At 41.1% G+C, this 21,594-nt stretch overlaps 1 protein-coding gene across 6 annotated transcripts in view; it reads left to right on the plus strand.

Annotated features, from left to right (window-relative positions):
* The window catches only part of LOC148146864 (uncharacterized), a 67,886-nt gene extending 47,894 nt beyond the window's left edge, over positions 1–19,992 (plus strand). For 5 of the 6 annotated variants that reach the window (XM_087996345.1, XM_087996348.1, XM_087996349.1 and 2 more), the window contains one exon: positions 15,437–19,992. In XM_087996345.1, the coding sequence (XP_087852471.1) occupies positions 18,904–19,737 (834 nt within the window). In that variant the 5' untranslated portion in view covers positions 15,437–18,903 and the 3' untranslated portion in view covers positions 19,738–19,992. The remainder of the gene's footprint in view (positions 1–15,436) is intronic. The other variant, XM_087996346.1, reaches the window with a different exon arrangement.
* The last annotated feature ends 1,602 nt before the right edge of the window (positions 19,993–21,594 follow it).

Below are 21,594 nucleotides of genomic sequence, written 5' to 3' on the forward strand. Positions count from 1 at the left end.
AAACCCTGGAATTCCCTCCCTAATGACCTTGCAGGTGGTCTGTAGCAGTTCAAGAAGGTAGCTCACCACCACCTTCTCAAGGGCAATAAATGCTGGCCAGACAGTGATGCCCACATTCCACAAAAAAAAACTCAGCCTCAAACATACTTGATAACACAGCCTCTCCAGCCTTATATGGTAAAGAATTCCATGGTTTCCTTGCCCTCAGGTGAAGTTCCACCTCATCCTTGTCTTAACTGGGTGACCTCTTATTCTGAGATTATGCCCTCTGGTCCTAGATTATTGCACAAAACAGAAATAAAATAATCCTTTATCTCAATCATGAAACCATTCCTAACAATAAATTCTAATAACGGTTTGATACCATCTCTCCATTGTATATTAAGATTGTGGATGATAAGCAGACATTTTTTCCACGATTATTCACTTTTTTTTGAAGATTTGTGACATGCAGTTAGGTCGATTCAAATTTTCATTGGATGATCCAAATCTTTGAGGTAACTGAACTAACATTTTCACCATGATACCTGCAGTAATTTTTACCAAAGACAATGCTTCAGGAAATCCTGCTCAAATATCCATAATAAAACATTGATTCCCATTTCTGGTTGTAGCTAGTAGTCCTACACAACCCTGATAATCATTTTTCTAAAGCTACTATTGGGATTAAAGCCTCTGATCTAACTCATGCTTGGGTTTTACTTGAAATATGCAGCATATCTGGAAAGATTTGATGCATCCTTTTGTAATCCTGGTCAATAAAAATATTATAGTCTGTGGTTTCAAAATACCTAAGTGACCATACTCACCAGCTCACCTGGCCGGCCACATACTTTTTTGTTTGTTTGTTTCTTGATTTCTCTTTTGTATGAAAATTTACCTTTTTGTCTTTGCTGCTGTGGTGGAGGAAGGCATTTGTGAGGGTCTGCTGCAATTTAGTTTCTGAGGAGGCTGTTTGATATAATTCAGTTTAGGATCCACAGTGCTGTATTTCTATCAAAGAATTTAAGCTAAATAACAGCCTCATTTACTTATATCTCTTATTTAAATTTTTGAAAAGTGTATCCAATAACTGAATTTCCAAGTCACCTTTATTTTTCATAGTTAATTTATCTGCTAACTCTGTTTAGGCCTAGTCAAAAACTTTAAATGATTCACTGATTTGTCTACTTCAAGAAAATCTTTTGGCAATGATCAAAATGATTTTGAAAACCTAAGCCATGCAATAAACTTGGCTGCAATTTTCATGATTTTTGTTTAGGTTCTACATATACCCATTTCTTTAAAAGAGGATAGATGACTATTAAATTCTTGTAAATTCACCCAGTTATTAAGATCCCAGCTGATTGTACTACTGGATGAGTTAGATTCTACAATGAAACCTGACTTGACGGGACATTTTTACTTTAGTTCACTAATACAATGGTTACAACACTGTATATTCACGAGTCTTCAGATTCCTGTAACAACAAAAATTAAATTTATTATACAGGAGAAATAAAATAACAAACCAAGCCATGTAAATATCAAAGACAGCAAGATCTAAATCACAAAACAAAACAATATTTTATCATGTTTCCTGACCCTCTCATTGACAGACTGGTCCAGAGATATTACATCCCACATATCAACTTTATATGGGACTTCATGGTTCTACTTTACTGACTCCTGATAGTTTTCTGGCTTGGACCATGGAAACAATTCAATAAGTCCTTTCCAAATCTGCCAGCGTAACTTTACCATAAAACAAACAGCCTAAAATTTCTAAATTCTAATAACCTGCAGATTTCTAACCGAACTGTTCTAATTTCTTTCCGCTGAGGCAACTGAACTGTCCTGAATCCTCCTCCTAGGAGACAAACTAAATTTGGTTCTAAACTCAACACTGGTGTTTTCTGAATCGAACTGATAAACCTGCTTCTGAACTTAATTAAAAAAACTTTAAGCTGAAATAAAAACAGCAAGTACAGAACATTCTAAAAAAAGAGTCAGATTGGACTCAAAACATTCACACTCTTCACACATGCTGGCAGTCATGCTGAATTTCTTCAGCACTTTCTGTATTTTTTTAAACTTGCTTATTGTAGCTTGTTGTGAACTGAAAACACAGCTAATGACCTTATGTGTTTTTTCTATCACTCATAAACTTAAAAGTATAAACATCTTTCCACTAACGCATAAGGGTTTTCACTCACCTGCCCTCTGACACATACTGGATTGGGTTACTGGTCTGGAAAGACAATATAATTTTTTTTAAAGAAATTTCTTTATAAAAGTAACCAATACCTATATGTCAGTATTTTACAATTCAAACTTTAAAAAGTCAATATAAATAAATTATAGACCTTTCATCACACTTCATGAAGACTGTCATCAAGAAACAAGCCCTTGTTAATGATGGAGAACATACAGTACAAATTGCACTGATTTTCCATCCTACCTGCAGACCACAGTGCAACTAGGAGATCCTGGTTCAGAAGTCTATTTTCTTATCAAAGGTGATACAGTTCTACTTTCTGATAGATTTCTGGAAATGACCTTGCCATTCCACTCCAAACCTGTGTTCATCTTCCCAGGCGATGATAAAGGCACACATCCATCCTGTGCGTCCTTCAAGACAGCTCATCAGGCTGTACATATTAATATCTCAAATGAAAGAGAATTGTGGTGGAAGTAAGGTGGGGGGAAGTAAAAGTAAACAACTAAATGTTCATGGTTAAATGTTAGCTGTTAAAAGAAATACTATAAAAACTTGGGGGAGAGTGGACTAAAGGCGTAAATATACCTTTATTCTATGAAAGGCTTCTTTCTGTTGCATAAAAAGCTGTCTCATAGCTATGTCAGATCACGTGGAATTGGAACCTGAGTCTGTGGCCAAACGATGTCCTGTCTTACCGTCCCTTGCATATAGTTATTTTTAGTAAAGGTCTTCGATGTTTGCTTACAAAAGTGTAGTCCTGATTATCTTTCACTGTTTTGGAAATGAAAGTTATTTTGAAATTGATAAGTTCATTTACTTTATTTATTTTGGTTTGAAATTCAGTTTTTACAGTCAGCTCTTGCATTTATTTTAGAAATGCAAATGTGGGATAAGTAATTTCACATAGTTTGTTTCTCAGACCTAGATTACCATCTTGGTCATTTGTTCAGTTCCTAAAGCCAATCAGCTATAACAGAAAACTGTGTTATGGACCAGGCCAAACCTCCTCAAGTTATTTCAAGAAAATAGCCCAGATACTAACTTTGCTAATTGTTTTAAGGAGGGATGCAGTTGGTCAAATCACATAGTTTTAAACAAAACAAAATTAATTTACAAGCTTACTGAATGAAACACAAACAAAAGAGAACTTAACCTATCCAGAAACTCAACAGATCATCCCACCTTAATGAAGCTGTTCCAAATACTTGCAACAATCCCCTTAAACATCTCTTGGCACAAAAGGTAAAATCAAACACAGGGTCTTATAGGAGAGATATTGGAGAGAGAGGAGGATCAGCATGGACCTGCTTCTTTGCATCCAGCAACTTTGAAACTGCCTGACTGCTTTCAGTGAATATAGCCAGATTACCAAAAAACAAATCAAACCAGAGAAAAGTGTAGCGCTGGAAAAACACAGCAGGTCAGGCAGCATCAGAGGAGCTGGAGGGTCGAAGTTTCGGGCATAAGCCCTTCATCAGGAATGAAGGGCTTACGCCTGAAACATCAACTCTCCTGTTCCTCTGATCCCTAGCATCTGCAGTCCTCACTTTCACCAAACCATAGAAAAGCTGAGCTAGGAGAACTGGCCACTACCCTATCATTGTACAAGTGTTTTTTTTTAAAACGTAAAAGCCTTTTGCCTGAGGCAGTATCTGTTAGTTGTAATCAAATTGGCCTTTAAACCCTTCAAACTTAGACTTTTCAGATTCTATGTCTTTTATGGCCTCTCTGAAAAAAAAAGCCAAGGACAACATAACCTTGTTAAAGGAGCAGCATCATCACAACTGACAGATTGAAATGTAGGTGATCATCAAGTTCTACTGTTTTTAGTTAGCACAACAAATGGACATGTTGACCACTGTAATGCATTGGGATGTTGTGAAGATAACCAAAAATCGGAACTGGCTCAGTCATGGCTCATATTGTGACTACTTCAGAATATGTGGGGAATGGGTGATGCCAGTTAATCTGGTTACCAGTTTATCCTTTCAACCGATCAGAAAGTTGCTGTTTAATCTCAAAGTATTTTTAATCATAAGAGATGCAGAAGCAGAGTACATGATAAACATTATGCTGTGGATTACTATGAAGATGAGATTGGAGAGACGGAAGGCTATATTTAACAACCACCCATAACTAATTTTCACAAGTTAATGAGGGATGGGGGTAGCAAATTGAAAGTTTCCCAAAGGTGGCAAATACCTTTGCACTAATCCTGACTTCAGCCCTTTTGTAATTATTTGGCTGATTCATCATAATCTCTGTTGGCATAGTTTTGCATTATAGTATGTGCTGTTCTGGTCAACTTACGACATATTTTTGAATCCAGGTCATTTATTTAAGACAGATGTATGAACCTGGGTTGCTTCCATTAATATGTCCCCAATCTCACATAATGTTTCTAACTAGTAGTTTCTGTTTTCCTCCTGAATTCTAATATCTAGCTTAAAGTTTTACTTTAGATATCCAATGCTTTAATCTTGTACCTCAGCCTTTGGCACAGGCTTTTTGGAAGAGCCTGCATACTATCCTGTAAAACAAATTTATTTGTTACTTCTTCAAAGAAGGCAAGACATTTGATCACAGGATCTATCCCCTATGAAAACAATATTTGTAGCGACTTTCTAGGTTATTTTCATTTTGAAAATTCCCAATTTCAATTTGCTCCTCATGACTGAAATCATCATTTTGCACTTACAAATGTAAGACTAATGGTACCCAGGTTTGTTTAATTTTCTCTCATGAAATTTGGTGGTACATTGGCTTGTTTCTTTTGTATTAACTAAGTCTTTCATTAATACTGTCAGCACTTAATGGGTTTCATCTTCAGTCTCAATACTCTCTGAGGTATACAGGTTCCATCTATAGGGATATCTTGACTTTAATATTCTTCCAAAGCTCAGACGAACGTTTGGAATCATAGAGTCATAGCACAAAAACAGACCCTTTGGTCCAACTCGTCCATGCCAACCAGATATCCTAACCTTTCCGCCTTCCGCAAAGACCGTTCCCTCCGTGACTACCTGGTCAGGTCCACTTCCCCCGACAACCCACCCTCCCATCCTGGCATCTTCCCATGCCACTGCAGGAATTGCAAAATCTGCGCCCACACCACCTCCCTCACCTCCATCCAAGACCCTAAAGGAGCCTTCCACATCCATCAAAGTTTTACCTGCACATCCACCAATACCATTTATTGTATCCGTTGCTCCCGATGTGGTCTCCTCTACATTGGGGAGACTGGACGCCTCCTAGCAGAGCGCTTTAGGGAACATCTCCGGGACACCCGCACCAATCAACCACACCGCCCTGTGGCTCAACATTTCAACTCCCCCTCCCACTCTGCCGAGGACATGGAGGTCCTGGGCCTCCTTCACCGCCGCTCCCTCACCACCAGACGCCTGAAGGAAGAACGCCTCGGAACACTTCAACCCCAGGGCATCAATATGGACTTCAACAGTTTCCTCATTTCCCCTTCCCCCACCTCACCCTAGTTCCAAACTTCCAGCTCAGCACTGTCCCCTTGACTTGCCATACCTGCCTATCTCCCTTTCCACCTATCCACTCCACCTTCCCCCCACCCCCGACCTATCACCTTCATCCCCTCCCCCACTCACCTATTGTACTCTATGCTACTTTCTCCTCACCCCACCCTCCTCTAGCTTATCTCTCCACGCTTCAGGCTCTCTGCCTTTATTCCTGATGAAGGGCTTTTGCCCGAAACATCGATTTTACTGCTCCTTGGATGCTGCCTGAACTGCTGTGCTCTTCCAGCACCATTAATCCAGATATCCTAACCTAGTCTAGTCCCATTTGCCAGCACTTGGCCAATATCCCTCTAAACTCTTCCTACTCATATCCCCATCCAGATGCCTTTGAATGCTGTCATTGTACCAGTCTCCACCACTTCCTCTGGTAGCTCATTCCATGCATGCACCACCCTCTGTGTAAAACAATTGCCCCTTAGGTCCCTTTTGTATCTTTCCTCTCTCACCCTAAGTCTTTGCCCTCTAGTTCTGGACTCCCCCGCCCCAGGGAAAAGACCTGGGGCGGGGGAGTCTATTTATCCTATCCATGCCCCTTATGATTTTAAAAACCTCTATAAAGTTACCCTTCAGCTCCGACACTCCAGGGAAAACAACCCCAGCCTATTTAGCCTCTCTCTATAGCTCAAATCCTTCAAGTCTGGCAACATCTTTGTAAATCTTTTCTGAACCCTTTCAAGTTTCACAACATCCTTCGAATACACAAGGACGCATAGAGGAACCTTGATTATCCGAATTTTGGATTATCCAAATAAGATCTCAAGGTCCCATGAAAACATTAATCAAAAGGGGTAAGTGAATTTGGATTACCTCTGATGAACATGGGAAAATGCTGGCAAAAACAAAGAAACACAAGCATCTCAGGCATCAGCGACTGGATTTTATTTTACGTAAGGGTTAGTTACACAGCCCTTTGCAAAGTAAGTGCTTTATTCCTGTCACTTTACCCGGCCGTTCATGAAAAAAATGGCAGAGAAAATAAACACGTGCGAGGCGGTGCTTCTGTCTTTCTATCGTGACACTGAGTTCAGCGGAAACTGACAAATGCTCTTGTGATTGTAAAAGCTGTAGGGCACCTTACTTAATGTTGGGATTTCATATATTTATGTGATGATACGGGTTAGTCCTTCTCAGTTTAACCTGCAATTTGCAGAATGCAAAGATTAGTTTCTTCAAATAGCAGACGCATCAAAATTATAGATTTAAACAAACTCTCTGGTAGAGCACGGTGGGTGGCACGGTGGCACAGTGGTTAGCACTGCTGCCTCACAGTGCCTGAGACCCAGGTTCAATTCCCGCCTCAGGCGACTGACTGTGTGGAGTTTGCACGTTCTCCCCGTGTCTGCGTGGGTTTCCTCCGGGTGCTCCGGTTTCCTCCCACACTCCAAAGATGTGCAGGTTAGATGAACTGGCCGTGCTAAATTGCCCGTAGTGTTAGGTAAGGGGTAAATGTAAGGGCATGGGTGAGTTGCGCTTCGGCGGGTCGGTGTGGACTTGTTGGACCGAATGGCCTGTTTCCACACTGTAATGTAATGTAAGCACAGAATTAGATAAGTATGGCAGCCCTTGTTTAAGGTCAAATCGATTATCCAAATAATCAATTATCTGAACAAAATACTGCTCGCTCGACTCCTTCGGATAATCAAGGTTCGTCTGTAGTTGCAATAGGAATCAACATAGCACTGATTACTTTGCATCAGTATTCACTGAGGAAAGGGACGTGATGAATGTTGAGATTGGAAATAGAAGTTTGATTACTCTGGATCACGTTGACATAAGTAGGGAAGATGTGTTAGGTAGACTAGAGGTTATTAAGGTGGACAAATCCCAGGACCAGATGGGATCTATCCCAGGTTGCTGAGGGAGCCGAGAGAGGAAATAGCTGGGGTCCTGACAGATATCTTTGTAGCATTCTTAAATACAGGTGAGGTGCTGGAGGACTCGAGGGTCGCTCATGTTGTCCCCATGTACAAGAAGGGTAGTAGGGATATTCCGGGTAACTACAGACCAGTGAGCCTGATGTCAGTGGTGGGAAAGTTGCTGGAGGAGGTGCTGAGGAATAAAATCTATTTATATTTGGAAAAGAATGGGCTTGTCACTGGTAGGCAACATCGTTTTGTGAGGGGGAGATTGTGCATTACCAACTTAGGGCGGCACGGTGGCTCAGTGGTTAGCACTGCTACCTCACAGCGCCAGGGACCTGGGTTCGATTCCTGCTTCGGGCAACTGTCTGTGTAGAGTTTGCAAATTCTCCCCATGTCTGTGTGGGTTTTCTCTGGGTGTTCCGGTTTCCTCTCACAATCCAAAGATGTGCAGTCCAGGTGAATTGGCCATGCTAAGTTGCCAAGTCAAGGGTAAATATAGGGTAGGGAAATGTGTCTGTGTGGGTTACTCTCAGGAGGGTTTGTGTGCACTTGTTGGACCGAAGGGCCTGTTTCCATACTGTAGGGAATCTAATCAACTTAATAAACTTCTTTGAGGAAGTGACCAAGTTAAAAAATGAAATAAGGGCTGTAGCTGTCATATACATGGACTTTAGTAAGGCATTTGATAAGGTTCCCCATGGTAAACTAATGGAGAAAGTTAAGTCACATGGTGTGCAGGGTGTTCTAGCTAGGTGGATAAAGAACTGGTTGAGCAACAGGAGACAGAGAGTAGTAGTTGAAGGGAGTTTCTCGAAGTGGAGAAAGGTGACCAGTAGTGTTCCACAGCGATCAGTGCTGGGGCCATTGTTGTTTGTGATATATATAAGTGATCTGAAAAAGGGCACTGTTGGTATGATCATCAAGTTTGCAGATGACACTAAGATTGATGGAGTAACAGAAAGCATGGGGGACTGTAAAAGAATATAGGAGAATATAGATAGACTGGAGAGTTGGGCGAAGAAGTGGCAGATGGAGTTCAATCCAGGCAAATGTGAGGTGATGCATTTTAGGAAGTCTAATTCTGGAATGAATTATACAGTAAACGGAAGATCCTTGGGAAAAGTTGATGAGCAGAGAGATCTGGGAGTTCAGGTCCATTGTACCCTGAAAGGTTGCTGCACAGATGGATAGAGTGGTCAAGAAGGCATATGGTATGCTCGCCTTCATCGGACAGGGTATTGAGTATAAGAGCTGGCAGGTCATGTTAAGATTGTACAAGACATTGGTTCGGCTGCATTTGCAATACTGTGTACAGTTCTGGTCGCCACATTGCTAAAAGGATGTGGACGCTTTGGAGAGGGTGCAAAGAAAGTTTACGAGAATGTTGCCTGGTATGGAAGGTGCTAGCTATGAAGAGAGGTTGAGTAAGTTAGGATTGTTTTCTTTAAAAAAAAGATGGGGGGGGGAACCTGATTGAGGTCTACAAAATCATGAAGGGTATAAACAGTGTAGAAATACATTTTTTCCCAGGGTGAAGGATTCAATAACAAGAGGTCATGCTTTCAAGTTGAGAGGTGAAAAGTTTAAGGGGGAATACACATGGCAAGTACTTTACACAGAGAGTGGTAGGAGACTGGAATTTATTGCCAGCAGAGCTAGTAGAGGCAGGCATGGTAGATTCATTTAAGATGCGTCTGGACAGATACATGAGTAGGTGGAGAGCAGAAGGATACAGATGCTTAGGAATTGGGCAACAGGTTTAGACAGTGGATTTGGATCAGCTCAGGGTTGGAGGGCCGAAGAGCCTGTTCTTGGGCTGTAAATTTTCTTTGTTCTTAGTACAGCCAGCTACAGCTGGTGTTTTCTTTATGTTTATGTTTTGTTACATGACTGCATTTGTTAATTTCATCACTATCTGAAAGAGTGTGTAAAATGACTCAGCCTCTTGGGAAGCAGTGAACCAGACACAACAAGTGGCTTTTAATCACTTCCCACTAGCTGCAACAAGTGCAGAATTGGATGAGGACATAGCCTTTTAGCCAATAACAGATATGCTAGCTAAAGGCAGATCAAAAGAAAATTTACAAAAGTCATTCACATACTGCTTGTATATACGTATAAAGTTGCATGAGTTGTTTTTGTATGATTGTTCTTGTAAGTGTAGTCATGCAGATTCTATTGCTACATTATCAATTTTCAATAGCTCACAACACCAGAGACCCGGGTTCGATTTCGGCCTCAGGCGACTGTCTGTGTGGAGTTTGCACATTCTCCCCTTGTCTGCATGGGTTTCCTCTGGGTTCTCCAGTTTCCTCCCACAATCCAAAAAATGTGCAGGTCAAGTGGATTGGCCATGCTAAATTGCCCATGGTGTTCGTTGTGTTAGTAAGGTGTGAATATTGGGTGGGGGAATGGGTCTGGGTGGGTTACTCTTCGGAGGGTCAGTGTGGACTTGCTGGGCCGAAGGGCCTGTTTCCATACTTTAGGAAACCTAATCTAATCTAAATATACTGCATTTGCATGGCACATTTAATATAGAAAAATGTTCAATGCATTTCACAGGATAGCATCAAAGAAATGAATGATGAGTCAAAGGAGGTTAAAACTCAACAGGTCTGGCAGCATCTGTGGAGGGAAATCAGAATTAACATTTCATAAAAATGGGGGACAGAGGTCATGCTCTGAAACTGTTGAACTCAATATTAAGTCCTGAATGCTATAAAGTACCTGACTGAAAAGTGAGGTGTTGTTCCTTCAGCTTGCATTTCTGCCATCTCATTGAGTTTCACTTTCTCCCAATAATGGGAATATCCAAGATAGCCCTTATTTTTCCTTTAGTTAGGTGCTATAATGTGAACCAAGTAGGTATCTTTTGTTTTGCCAAATACGCTTTTAGGCATGGTTATGAGCAATTTCTTCTTAATAACTGGTCAAAATTTAACTCAAATGTTAAAAATGTGCTTCCCATATTTGGCTAAACACAACCAAGTTGACTATGCTGACAATGCAGTCTAACAATTATTCAATAACTTCATTAGTTAATCATAGATGCTGATGCATTTTGTTTCATTGCAAACTACATTGAAAAAACCCATTTACTGTTACAAGATCTGATATTTCTTTGGCTTTATCGGTCAATGGAACTCACTGGTACCCTTGAACAAGTCAATTTTAGTGCTAAATGATATATGTCCAATTCTTTCAATTAGTCCTCTTGTCCAGTTGAAGAGGAATCTGCTTTTACTATTGCATTAACCTGGTAATAATCAATACAAAATCTTGCTGATCTATCTGATTTTGGCATCATCACAATAGGTGAGCTCCAACTACTATGACTCACTTCAATAATGTAATTGCCCATCATGAATGTAATTTCTTGCCTCAATAAAGGTAACTTATCTATACTGACTCTGTAAGGATGTTGTTTTATGGGTAACACAATCCAACATTTATATACAGCCAAGGATACTTTCCAGGCCTATTCACATAAATTGATTATGACTCTGTAATAGCTTTTGTGGGTCACTTCAATAGTTTTCTGCAAGAAAGCATAATATTTCATCTAAAAGAACTACAGAAGCTGGAAGAGAAGCTAAAACAAAAAGAAAAATTGCTGGATAAATTCATCAGGCCTGGCAATATCTGTGGAGAGATATTAATGTTTTGAGTCCAGTGACCCTTCTTCAAAATGGGGCATAGTTAGGAGATATGTCTGATCACAGTCTAGGGAGTGGGAAACAGTTAATCCTATGAAGTCATTATATGTAGACTGTGTATTGTTGGTCAGGGAGCTGAAAAAATAGTGGTCAGAGGTCTAGTCAGTCATGTCTAGGAGCTTCTCATCAAAGTGGGTCAGAGGTCTGGGGTAAATACAGTACTTATGGTCTGTGCTTTGACCGTTGAGGAGGGTTCAAGGGGCTGTAGAAAAGAATAGAGTATAATTTATTGTCATGTATTCTTTTACATAGGAAATACAGTGAAAAGTTTTATGGCACCTATATTAATGATAGACATCATACATAATATTTTTTTAAAGTGAAATTAAGACAACATTCATTACAGTTCAGTTAATGGCTCCTGGACTTGGGTAAAGCTGATTAAGAAACAATGGAATACCTGGAAGACGCAGCCAGGAGAAGACCACCATGCCAAGACAAGACTGCTACGTAGGGCTGCTGGAATACTGGGCCAGAAACCTCTGCTGAAGAAGACTGCCATGCTAGGCTGAAACCACCGCTCCTGGACTTGCAAAAAACTGGAAGCCAACGTGGAAGAAGACTTCAACATGACGAGATCTCTACTATGGAACAAGACCGCCAGAAGACTACCACCCTAGGCTGAGACTGCTATGCTGGGCCACTGAAAGATACCTTATCACTGGGCGAAGAGAAGTCTTCTGCCGAAGCCATTATAAGAAGATAAGATGAATTTTGATAATAACTAATAGCTGGAAGCATTTTTAAAAACTAGAGGAAGAATAAAAGTAAAAGCAAATGGTTAATTGCCAAAAGCGGTGAAGCAGTCAGGGCTCTGGGACAGAGGGGTTGAGGTTGTTAAGGACAGGGCCTGGGAGAAGTTCAGTGCACGTTGGAGAGTCAGGGAGGGGGCGGGTCATTGCAGGGACTTGGTAGGCTAAGCGTGTGATGTATTATTGACAGTAACAACTGCTATGGCCTTCAAGGAGAAGTGTAGAGGATCAGGAGGGCATCATTGAGATTTAATGTTGTGCCTCAAGTGGCAGGGAGGACAGTTGGACTTAATTTCCAGAGGAAACTGAGAGACTGCTGTGTGCTCTGCTTTACGGAGACATGGCTCACTTCTGCCATACCTGACAGAGCATTCTTGGGTAAGACAAAGGGTGGAGGGGTATACTTCCTAATCAACACCTCCTAGTGCTCAGATGTGGCGACCCTGGTGAGCCACAGCTATCCACACCTGGAATACCTTACATTGAAATTCCGTCCCTACTATCTATCACGTGAATTCACTTCGACCATCCTGACAGCAGTCTACATACTACCCCATGCGGATGTGAAGAATGCTCCGGATGAAATTTATATTGCGACAAATGCTTTGTAGACAAAATTCCCCACGGCTTTATTTGTCATGGCCAGCAACAACTCAGTCCAACCTCAAGAGGGTGCTACCAAAATATCACCAACACGGCTCCTGCCCCATTAGATGACTGAGCATCCTGGACCACAGCTACACACCCATCTTCAAGAAGGAGCCTATTACTCCATTGCCCACCCACACTGGAAAATAAGATCATAATGCTTGTTCCTCTTCCCAACTTACAAGCAGAAGCTGAAACAAGAGGATCCTCCTCAGAAAGCAGTGCAAAGCTAGTCTGAGGCAGTGGAAGAGCTTCCCTGGGACTGCTTGGAATTGGTGGACTGGACCATATTCAAGAACTCAGCAGACAACCTAGACAAGTATGCCACCATCGTCACAGACTTCATTAGCAAGTGCATGAAGGTATGCGTGCCAAAGAAGTCAATCCAGGTATTCCCCAATTGGAAACCCTGGATGAACCGGAAAATCCACTGCCTACTGAAGACTGCAGCATTCAAGTTGGACAACGTGGACCTATACAGCCCATATGTAAACGAATTTCACACAGGTCATGACGGCAAGCTCTTTTTCCGCCGCCTCTGCCTCCACGCCTATTTCTTTAAATGGAAATCCATCCCACCCTCTAATGACCCCTTTTCCTGCCTCTGGCAACGATCATCCTCCTGAACACCCGCTCCTGGCTTCCTATCCTCCCTCGACTCTTTCATCAATTGCTTGGATCAGTCCATCCCTCTCACTTACTCCAACTTCTCCCCATCAGAACCTGCATCCCTTCACACCCTCTAAGCACCCTATGATCTGTATGTCCTTGTTTGCTATGATCTGCCTGTACTACTCAGAAAACAAAGCTTTTCACTGTACTTGGGTACATGTTACTATAATAAATCAAATCAAAGTTCAAAGTGGTGGTCTCCACAAGGTGTGGGGGGTTGGGATGAGTAGAAATGGGCAGTTGGGATATCGTGAGTTAAAAGTGAACATAGAAGCTCTGATGGTGTATCTGCTGACCAGGCAGATCCCGTTGCTGATTGTATCCAACGCGAACTGCCTTGACTGCTATCACTTTTTGTTTTCAAGATGCAAAATTAAAGTGGAAAATGGCTGGGACCATGCCCAAGTTGGGCAGAGTCTATATCAGTTTGATGGGCTAAACCATGGAATTCACATATGCTGGGTGCTAGGACATTGAAGGGGTAAATACACGAAGCAAGCATTTGAAAATGCCAACCACATTTCATTTGCAAAGATGATTTGCAGTACATCATTGGTGCTTGTAAATGTAATATTTGCATCTCAATAATGCAGAAGTTAGTAACAATTACTTAAAAAGTGAAAAATGGTGGCCAGCAGCATCCCATCACTTATAAAACTTCCAAGAGTACTGTGGGACGAGGGGAAAATCATCTCATCATATCTCATACAAGTATGATGTAGATCTTGACCAAATGCAATGAACCTTGAAGGATTAATATGAATCGAGTATGAGAAAGGACTCCCTTTTTGATGTAGTATGTTTGTCACTCACTTGGCATGGCACTTTCACCAATTTGATGCACTTGCTGTGACCAAGCTCATGAGGTGCAACTAAAAGGGCTCCAAGGAAGATGCAGTTTCACTGCTTGAACAAGTTATGGGGTACTGTTTTGTATATTCTGTCAGTGTGCGCCGCATCATCCTGGTTTACTGTGCCCTGCACAATAGGTGCAAACAACAAGGTTATGTTTTAAATGCTGGGGCATTGGGAGATTGGGAACAAACCTCTGAGGAAGAGAATAAGGACATTGGGAAGGAGGAAGTTGTCATTTTGAATGACAGAATTCAGCTTCTTCAGGAGCTACAATCTTAACAGGACCTGACCGACACTCTTTTCCAGTAGATGAGAGTTGGATGCAGCAAACCATCATGGAATGTTAATTAGTCATTGGTCGTGATGACAATAGTTGGTTTGGATTGTATGGGTAAATTACAGAATCTACCCATTTCATTTGTTGGCTATGAATAAACTGCTTAGATTTGGAATTGTCCAACTGCCTGCTTTTGGGTGATGTTCCCTTTCTGGATGATGATAAGCTGTAGGTCTGCAGTAGTTCCTGGGGATGAAGTAACAATGACTTAGGGAGGGCATTTAGAGGAGATGTAACTAAGGATACTGTGTGGCCCAGTGTTTAAACAATGAATAGAGTGAGTGAATGGCATTGTATGTTTGAGGGAGTGTCAGCCATGCTGGCTTTGTGCAGTGAGCAGCATAGCTTTGTTGATGCCATGCCATTCATTGCTGTTAAAGGGCAATACTGGATTGCTAATGGGTGCACAGCAATCTTTTAAAGATGGCTCTGGCAGTGTGGATGCCAGTTCTCTAGCGAATAATGAGATGTTTTGCATTTGGCAGCTGTTAAGATGGAGTTAGAATTGAATGTAAGCAATGCAGTGCGGAAGGATAGGGACATAAGGAAGGGGCTCCAAAAAGATCCCCATCCAAAAAGATGATAAACTGACACTTAGCCAAAGAAAGTAAGGTTCAGTCCTTCATCAGCAGGAACAAAATTCCCAAGTTTTGTCTTTTTATCTGCAATAGTTTGCAATGTTTGTTGCACACTTTTCAAATACTTATCGGTCAACTGACACATTTTGGTTAATTTCTCTCCAAAACCGAAACATAGGTTGCAGTGTAATCTCAGAGTTCTGGTTTTTAAATTTATCTTTATTCAATTTAAAAAGTCCTTTCAAATCATTTCAACATATCATTTCAGGTGAGGAGCGGAAGACTGGAGGTTGGCTAATGTGGAGCCACTGTTCAAGAAGGGTGGTAAGGACAAATCAGGAACTGTCAACCGGTGAGCCTGACATCAGTGGTGGGCAAGTTGTTGGTGGGAATCCTGAGGGACAGAATGTACATGTATTTGGAAAGGCAAGGACTGATTAGGGATAGTCAACATGGCTTTATGAGTGAGAAATCATGTCTCACAAACTTTGAGTTTTTTGAAGAAGTAACAAAGAGGATTGATGAGTGCAGAGTGGTAGATGTGATCTATATGAACTTCAGTAAGGCGTTCAACAGGTTCCCCATGGGAGACTGGTTAGCAAGGTTAGATCTCACAGAATACAGGGAGAACTAGCCATTTGGACACAGAACTGGCTCAAAGGTAGAAGACAGAGGATAGTGGTGGAGGGTTGCTTTTCAGACTGGAGGCCTGTGACCAGTGGAGTGCCACAAGGATTGGTGCTGGGTCCTCTACTTTTTGTCATTTATATAAATGATTTGGATATGAGCATAAGAGGTATAGTTAGTCAGTTTGCAGATGACACCAAAATTAGAAAAAGAACAAGCTGCTGCCCCAAAGATCACCTTCAGCTCTCAGCTCACCTTCAAAAAAGAAGGTTACCTCAGATTACACCAGAATCTTGATCAGATAGGCCAATGGGCTGAGAAGTTCAGATGGAGTTTAATTCAGATAAATGCTAGGTGCTGCATTTTGGGAAAGCAAATCTTAGCAGGACTTATACACTTAATGGTAAGGTCCTAAGGAGTGTTGCTGAACAAAGAGACCTTGGAGTGCAGATTCATAGCTCCTTGAAAGTGGAGTTGCAGGTAGATAGGATAGTGTTTGGTATGCTTTCCTTTATTAGTCAGAGTATTGAGTACAGGCGTTGGGAGGTCATGTTGCGGCTGTACAGGACATCGGTTAGGCCACTGTTGGAATATTGAGTGCAATTCTGGTCTCCTTCCTATCGGAAAGATGTTGTGAAACTTGAAAGGGTTCAGAAAAGATCTACAAAGATGTTGCCAGGGTTGGAGGATTTGAGCTATAGAGAGAGGCTGAACAGGCTGGGGCTGTTTTCCCTGGAGTGTTAGAGGCTGAGGGGTGACCTTATAGAGGTTTACAAAATTATGAGGGGCATGGATAGGATAAATAGACAAAGTCTTTTCCCTGGGGTCGGGGAGTCCAGAACTAGAGGGCATAGGTTTAGGGTGAGAGGGGAAAGATAGAAAAGAGACCTAAGGGTCAACATTTTCACGCAGAGGGTGGCACGTGCATGGAATGAGCAGCCAGAGGAAGTGGTGGAAGCTGGTACAATTGCAACATTTAAAAGGCATTTGGATGGGTATATGAATAAGAAGGGTTTGGAGGGATGTGGGCCAGGTGCTGGCAGGTGGGACTAGATTGGGTTGGGATATCTGGTCGGCATGGACAGGATGAACCAAAGGGTCTGTTTCCATGCTGTACATCTCTATGACTCTCTGACTCTAAGAACTAAATCCTATGGATTCATTACAACTAAATTCTAATGGCAAATTGTACAAAGGATTTTTTTTATCTCAAACATTTGGCCAATCCAAACAATAATTTGTCATCAAGATCTTCAAATATTGATGTCATCTTTCCACTACTTCTTGAGATTCTGGATGATAAGTTAAAGATGTAAATTGTTTTAATCACAACCTATTCATTATGTCTTTGAACATTTATGAAATAAAATTTGAAACTCAATCTGATTGTATTTCTTTGGGTAATTTACATATTGTAAAAATTTGAATTAACTTTTCCAGTAATTTTCCCAAAAGGCACTGCTTCAAGAAATCTTGTTGACTCATCTATAATTGTTAAAAGATTCTGATTTTCACTCTTAGTTTTAGGAAGAAATTCCAAAACTCTCCATTAAGACACTGCTAAACAGTTTATCAAAGGCTGGGATCAGAACTAAAGGTGCAGTTTTAATTGACCACTTGGGTATCTTCACTGCCTGACATATATGTCAAACATGATCATATCTTTTTTGTAAGCCTGGCTGATAAAAATGTTTTTGTATTTTAATCTGTGTTTTCCTGATACTTAAGCTACCTGATGTTGAAATTTTATGAGCCACTCATAAAACTTTATTATGGTTCTGTTAAGATGCCAGTTGATGATATTACGGACAAGTCAAATCCCAGACTGAATCATGGATTGATAGGTCATATTTTGTTTTGTATTAGTTTTAACAACTAGTCACCTACTGAAACATAAGCATGCGTTACTACAGATTTTGCTAAATGTTTTACATTATGGTTTATGTATGGATAATGGGGCAATGATTTGATATGGCTCTATTAGAAGGTTTGACAATTTTTAAGTTTTTACATAATTTTTGGTTTGGAGCTATGAACTGTGAGCTGCGAGCTGAAGGTGATCTTTGGGGCACCAGCTTGTTCTTTTTCTAATTGCTTATGAGGCCAGGCCTGGAAGTTAGTTGTTGGTTGATTCTTGTTCAAAAGATGCATTCTTTTCAAATAGAAGGTGAAGTTTGGAAATTAACATGGACCTCACAAAAACAAAACCAAATCTGAACTGATTTTAACCTGTGCTTAGGTCAGAAGGATTATGGCTGCGAAAAGCTACTGGACAAAGATTTGGTTGGTCCCTCGTTTTCCTCCCATTGTCAACCTATTGGAAGTTCGTAGAATAGAATCTCAGTTATAAGCATTAATTGAGTCTACTGGACTGATGTTTCTCTTCAAGCCAAATGTTTCTTTATTCCTTGTGGTGATAAATGAAAGCTTTTCCCCGTATTTTCCTGTATTCTTGCTGTAAACTACACGTGACAATAAAAGCAAAATCAACCTGGCCTGAGTTCTAACATCACAGATATCCAATTCTTCTTTGGATTTAATTCACCATACCTTACAGAGAATCTAGGCAGTCCAGTTGCCTTCCCAGCAGGATTGCTCAAAAATAAGCACCTTTCACAAATTGTACACATTTTATCTTCTACATATACATATATTCTGTTTGTATCCATTAAATTCCTGTTCAGTAACACCATCCCCACCTCACCATGTCTTGAGTATCCTATTAAAAGCCTTACAAAAAGCTCCTCCCTTAATGCGAGGCAGTATTTAATGTTGCCACTTAGCAATATTTGGAACTGCCTGTTTCAAGTATGTTGCCAGTCATTGCTGAGTTATTTGCTCAGCTTGTAAGAGTGGATATAACTAGAGGACTTCATCACAAGTCATTAGCAGGGGAGTTCTCCCTGGACAAAATATATTCACTAAAATTATATTGTTGTGGGATCCAAGATGGCGGCGACCCAGCAAGTCTGAGTCTATAGTGCTCCTCCCAAGAATTGGGTAAAGTGGGTCACCCACCCCCACCACACTCACTAAATCATTTATAATAGCTGTTTAATTTACTTAGTTGCTTAGTATTAAATTTAAACAATCTAATATTTAGTAAAAATGACCAAAGGGAAGGGAGCCCGCAGCTCTCAGCAAGCAGGAACCCCTCCCTCACCCTCTCCAGCTGCAGCTGAGGCATCCGCAGCCGCCCCGGGGGACTTACCTGCAGTGACAAGCCTTGTGGAAATGATCTCCAAACTGGATGTGAAGATCGATGCTTTTATCGAAGAATCCCGAAATCGATGGGACTCACTCTCGGCCGCGCTGCAGAAGCACGACCGAGACATCCAGGAAATCGAGCGCCGAGTTGGAGGGGCGGAGTTAAAGGCCGTGACCTCTGAAACTACAGCGCAATCGGCCGTGGATCAGGTCCGGACTCTCGAACAGCGAGTCCGGACCTTAGAGAATCATATTGATGACCTCGATAATCGAGGTTGTCGAAAAAATATTCGTTTGCTGGGCCTTCCCGAACGGGAAGAGGAAGGCCAGCTTACAGCATTCCTCGAACAGTGGCTGCCACAGCTTTTAAATTTGGAAGCTGAATCAGGCCAGGTAAGGGTAGAATGGGCCTACCGGGTCGCAATATGCGGGCCCGGCACGAACCAGCGCCCACACCCGGTCCTGTTCTGGCTGCAGAGCTATAGGGAGAGGCAGATACTCCTAGAAGCTTCCAGAAATCTTGGAAAAGACCCCCAAGCTATGATCTATAAAGGATCCAAGATCATGTTATTCCAGGACTTTTCCCCAGTTCTGGTCCGAAAGAGGAAGTCATTCGATGAGGCGAAGAAGCGTTTAAGGGACTTAAATATTCAGTACTCATTACGCTACCCAGCGACGCTACGCTTTAACCATGAAGGATCCGTGTATAACTTTGGATACTTCAGAAAAGGCTAAGGAATTCTTGGACTCTCTTAGATAAACTGTAAGAGATAATGGATGTTGGTTTGCCTTTCCTCCCGCTTTGGTTTATATTCCCCCCCCTTTTTTTCTTTTTTCTTACCTTTTTGTTTAATATTATCATCGGGGGTGGGGAGAGGGATTTGATTTTCTCCCCCCTCTTGGGGTTGTTTTCTTTTATTATTTTATGTATATATGTGAGTATGTATATGTGTGTGTATATATATGTATGTGTATGTATGTATATATATATATATAAGCCGGGGGATTTGGTTAATGTTGGTGGGGGAGGTGGTTACCTTATTCTATTTTACCTCTGTCTTTAGGAGCGGGGTTGTTTCTCCCTTGTTATTTTGTATTATTATATTTAATTATTATTTGTTGAGGTTGTAATTTTATAGTTATATGTTTATATATGGTATTAACATTACCAAATATATCCAGGTGTTGGTATGGGTGAGGGTAGGGTTCTCACTGTTAACTCTAGCTTTGTACTATATCTGAATTCTCCTCATTTTATTGAGGAGCGCTTGGGTCAAGGGTGGGGCATTGGTTGGGAGAGGATATGATGGACTTTTGGAAAGGAAGTGACACCCCCTGGGAACAAGGGGGAAAATCTCCACTTAAATACGTTTTATATTTTTTTAAATTTAGAAATAGTTTTTATTATACTGTTGTGAGTGTATTAGAGAGCCTTTATTTTTGTAAATTTTATATGCTCTATGCTCGGGGTGTTCTGAATAGGGTTTCCCCCCCCGAGGGGTCTCGGATTTGCCCGGATGATTATGGTTGATCAGTCGGTTAAGTGGTGCACCTGGAATGTCAAGGGGAGTAATTCGCCAGTCAAAAGGAAGAAAATATTATCAAATCTTAAGAAAGAAAGAGTTGATATAGCTCTCCTACAGGAGACATATCTGTCGGATAAAGAACACTTGAAATTACGACAGGGTGGATTTGATCAGGCCTTTTTTTCTTCTTTTAGCTCAAAAAGCAGGGGAGTTGTTATTCTTGTTCGGAAGAATTTCCCTTTCAAAATCCTAAATCAGATAAAAGACGAATCTGGACGATATATTTTGATTAAAGCCCTTATAAATGGAGAGGAATATGGGATTTTAAATTTGTACTGCCCCCCCGGCACACCCCTTTAAATTTATAACGGAAGCCTTTTCAAAATTGATGGCTTTTGGTGCCCGTCATACAATTATAGGGGGAGACTTTAATTGTATTATGGATCCGGAAATAGGTAGGATTCCCAAGAGTACTGCAGGAGTATCTCCCAGATCTAGACAATTGGTGGATCTGAACAAAGAATTAGGATTGGTAGATGTATGGAGATGTCTTCATCCACAGGGCAGAGATTTTTCTTTCTACTCCAATCCACATAAATGTCATACCAGAATTGATATGTTTTTTGCCCCCTCGATTTTTTTAAATTCCATATCATCCTGTAAAATAGATAGTATAGCAATTTCCGACCACACTGCTGTATATATGGAAACTAAGGTGAGGAACAATGGGACATCCCCTCGGCATTGGCGTATGGACCCCTTCCTAATGAAAGATAGTAAATTTGTAAAGTACTGCTCTCAAGAATTTAAAACTTTTTTAGAAATTAATTCAGGAACGGCGAGCAACCATCGAAGCTTACACGCGAGGTTTGATCATCTCCTACTCAGCGACCCAGAAAAAATTGAAGGGAGAACAACAACGTCTGCTTGAAGCTCGCTTAAAAGCAGCTGAAACAGCATGCACTGATAGACCTTCTATTATTAATTGCAAAGGATTACGGCTCTTAGGACAGCTCTAAACACTGCGCTTACTCAAACGGCTAAGAGGGAAATATTATTTGCAAAA

The sequence above is a fragment of the Chiloscyllium plagiosum genome, unplaced genomic scaffold, assembly GCF_037043375.1.
Source record: "Chiloscyllium plagiosum isolate Xiang-an unplaced genomic scaffold, Cpla_swu_hap1 HiC_scaffold_18, whole genome shotgun sequence".
Taxonomy (NCBI): Eukaryota; Metazoa; Chordata; class Chondrichthyes; order Orectolobiformes; family Hemiscylliidae; genus Chiloscyllium; species Chiloscyllium plagiosum.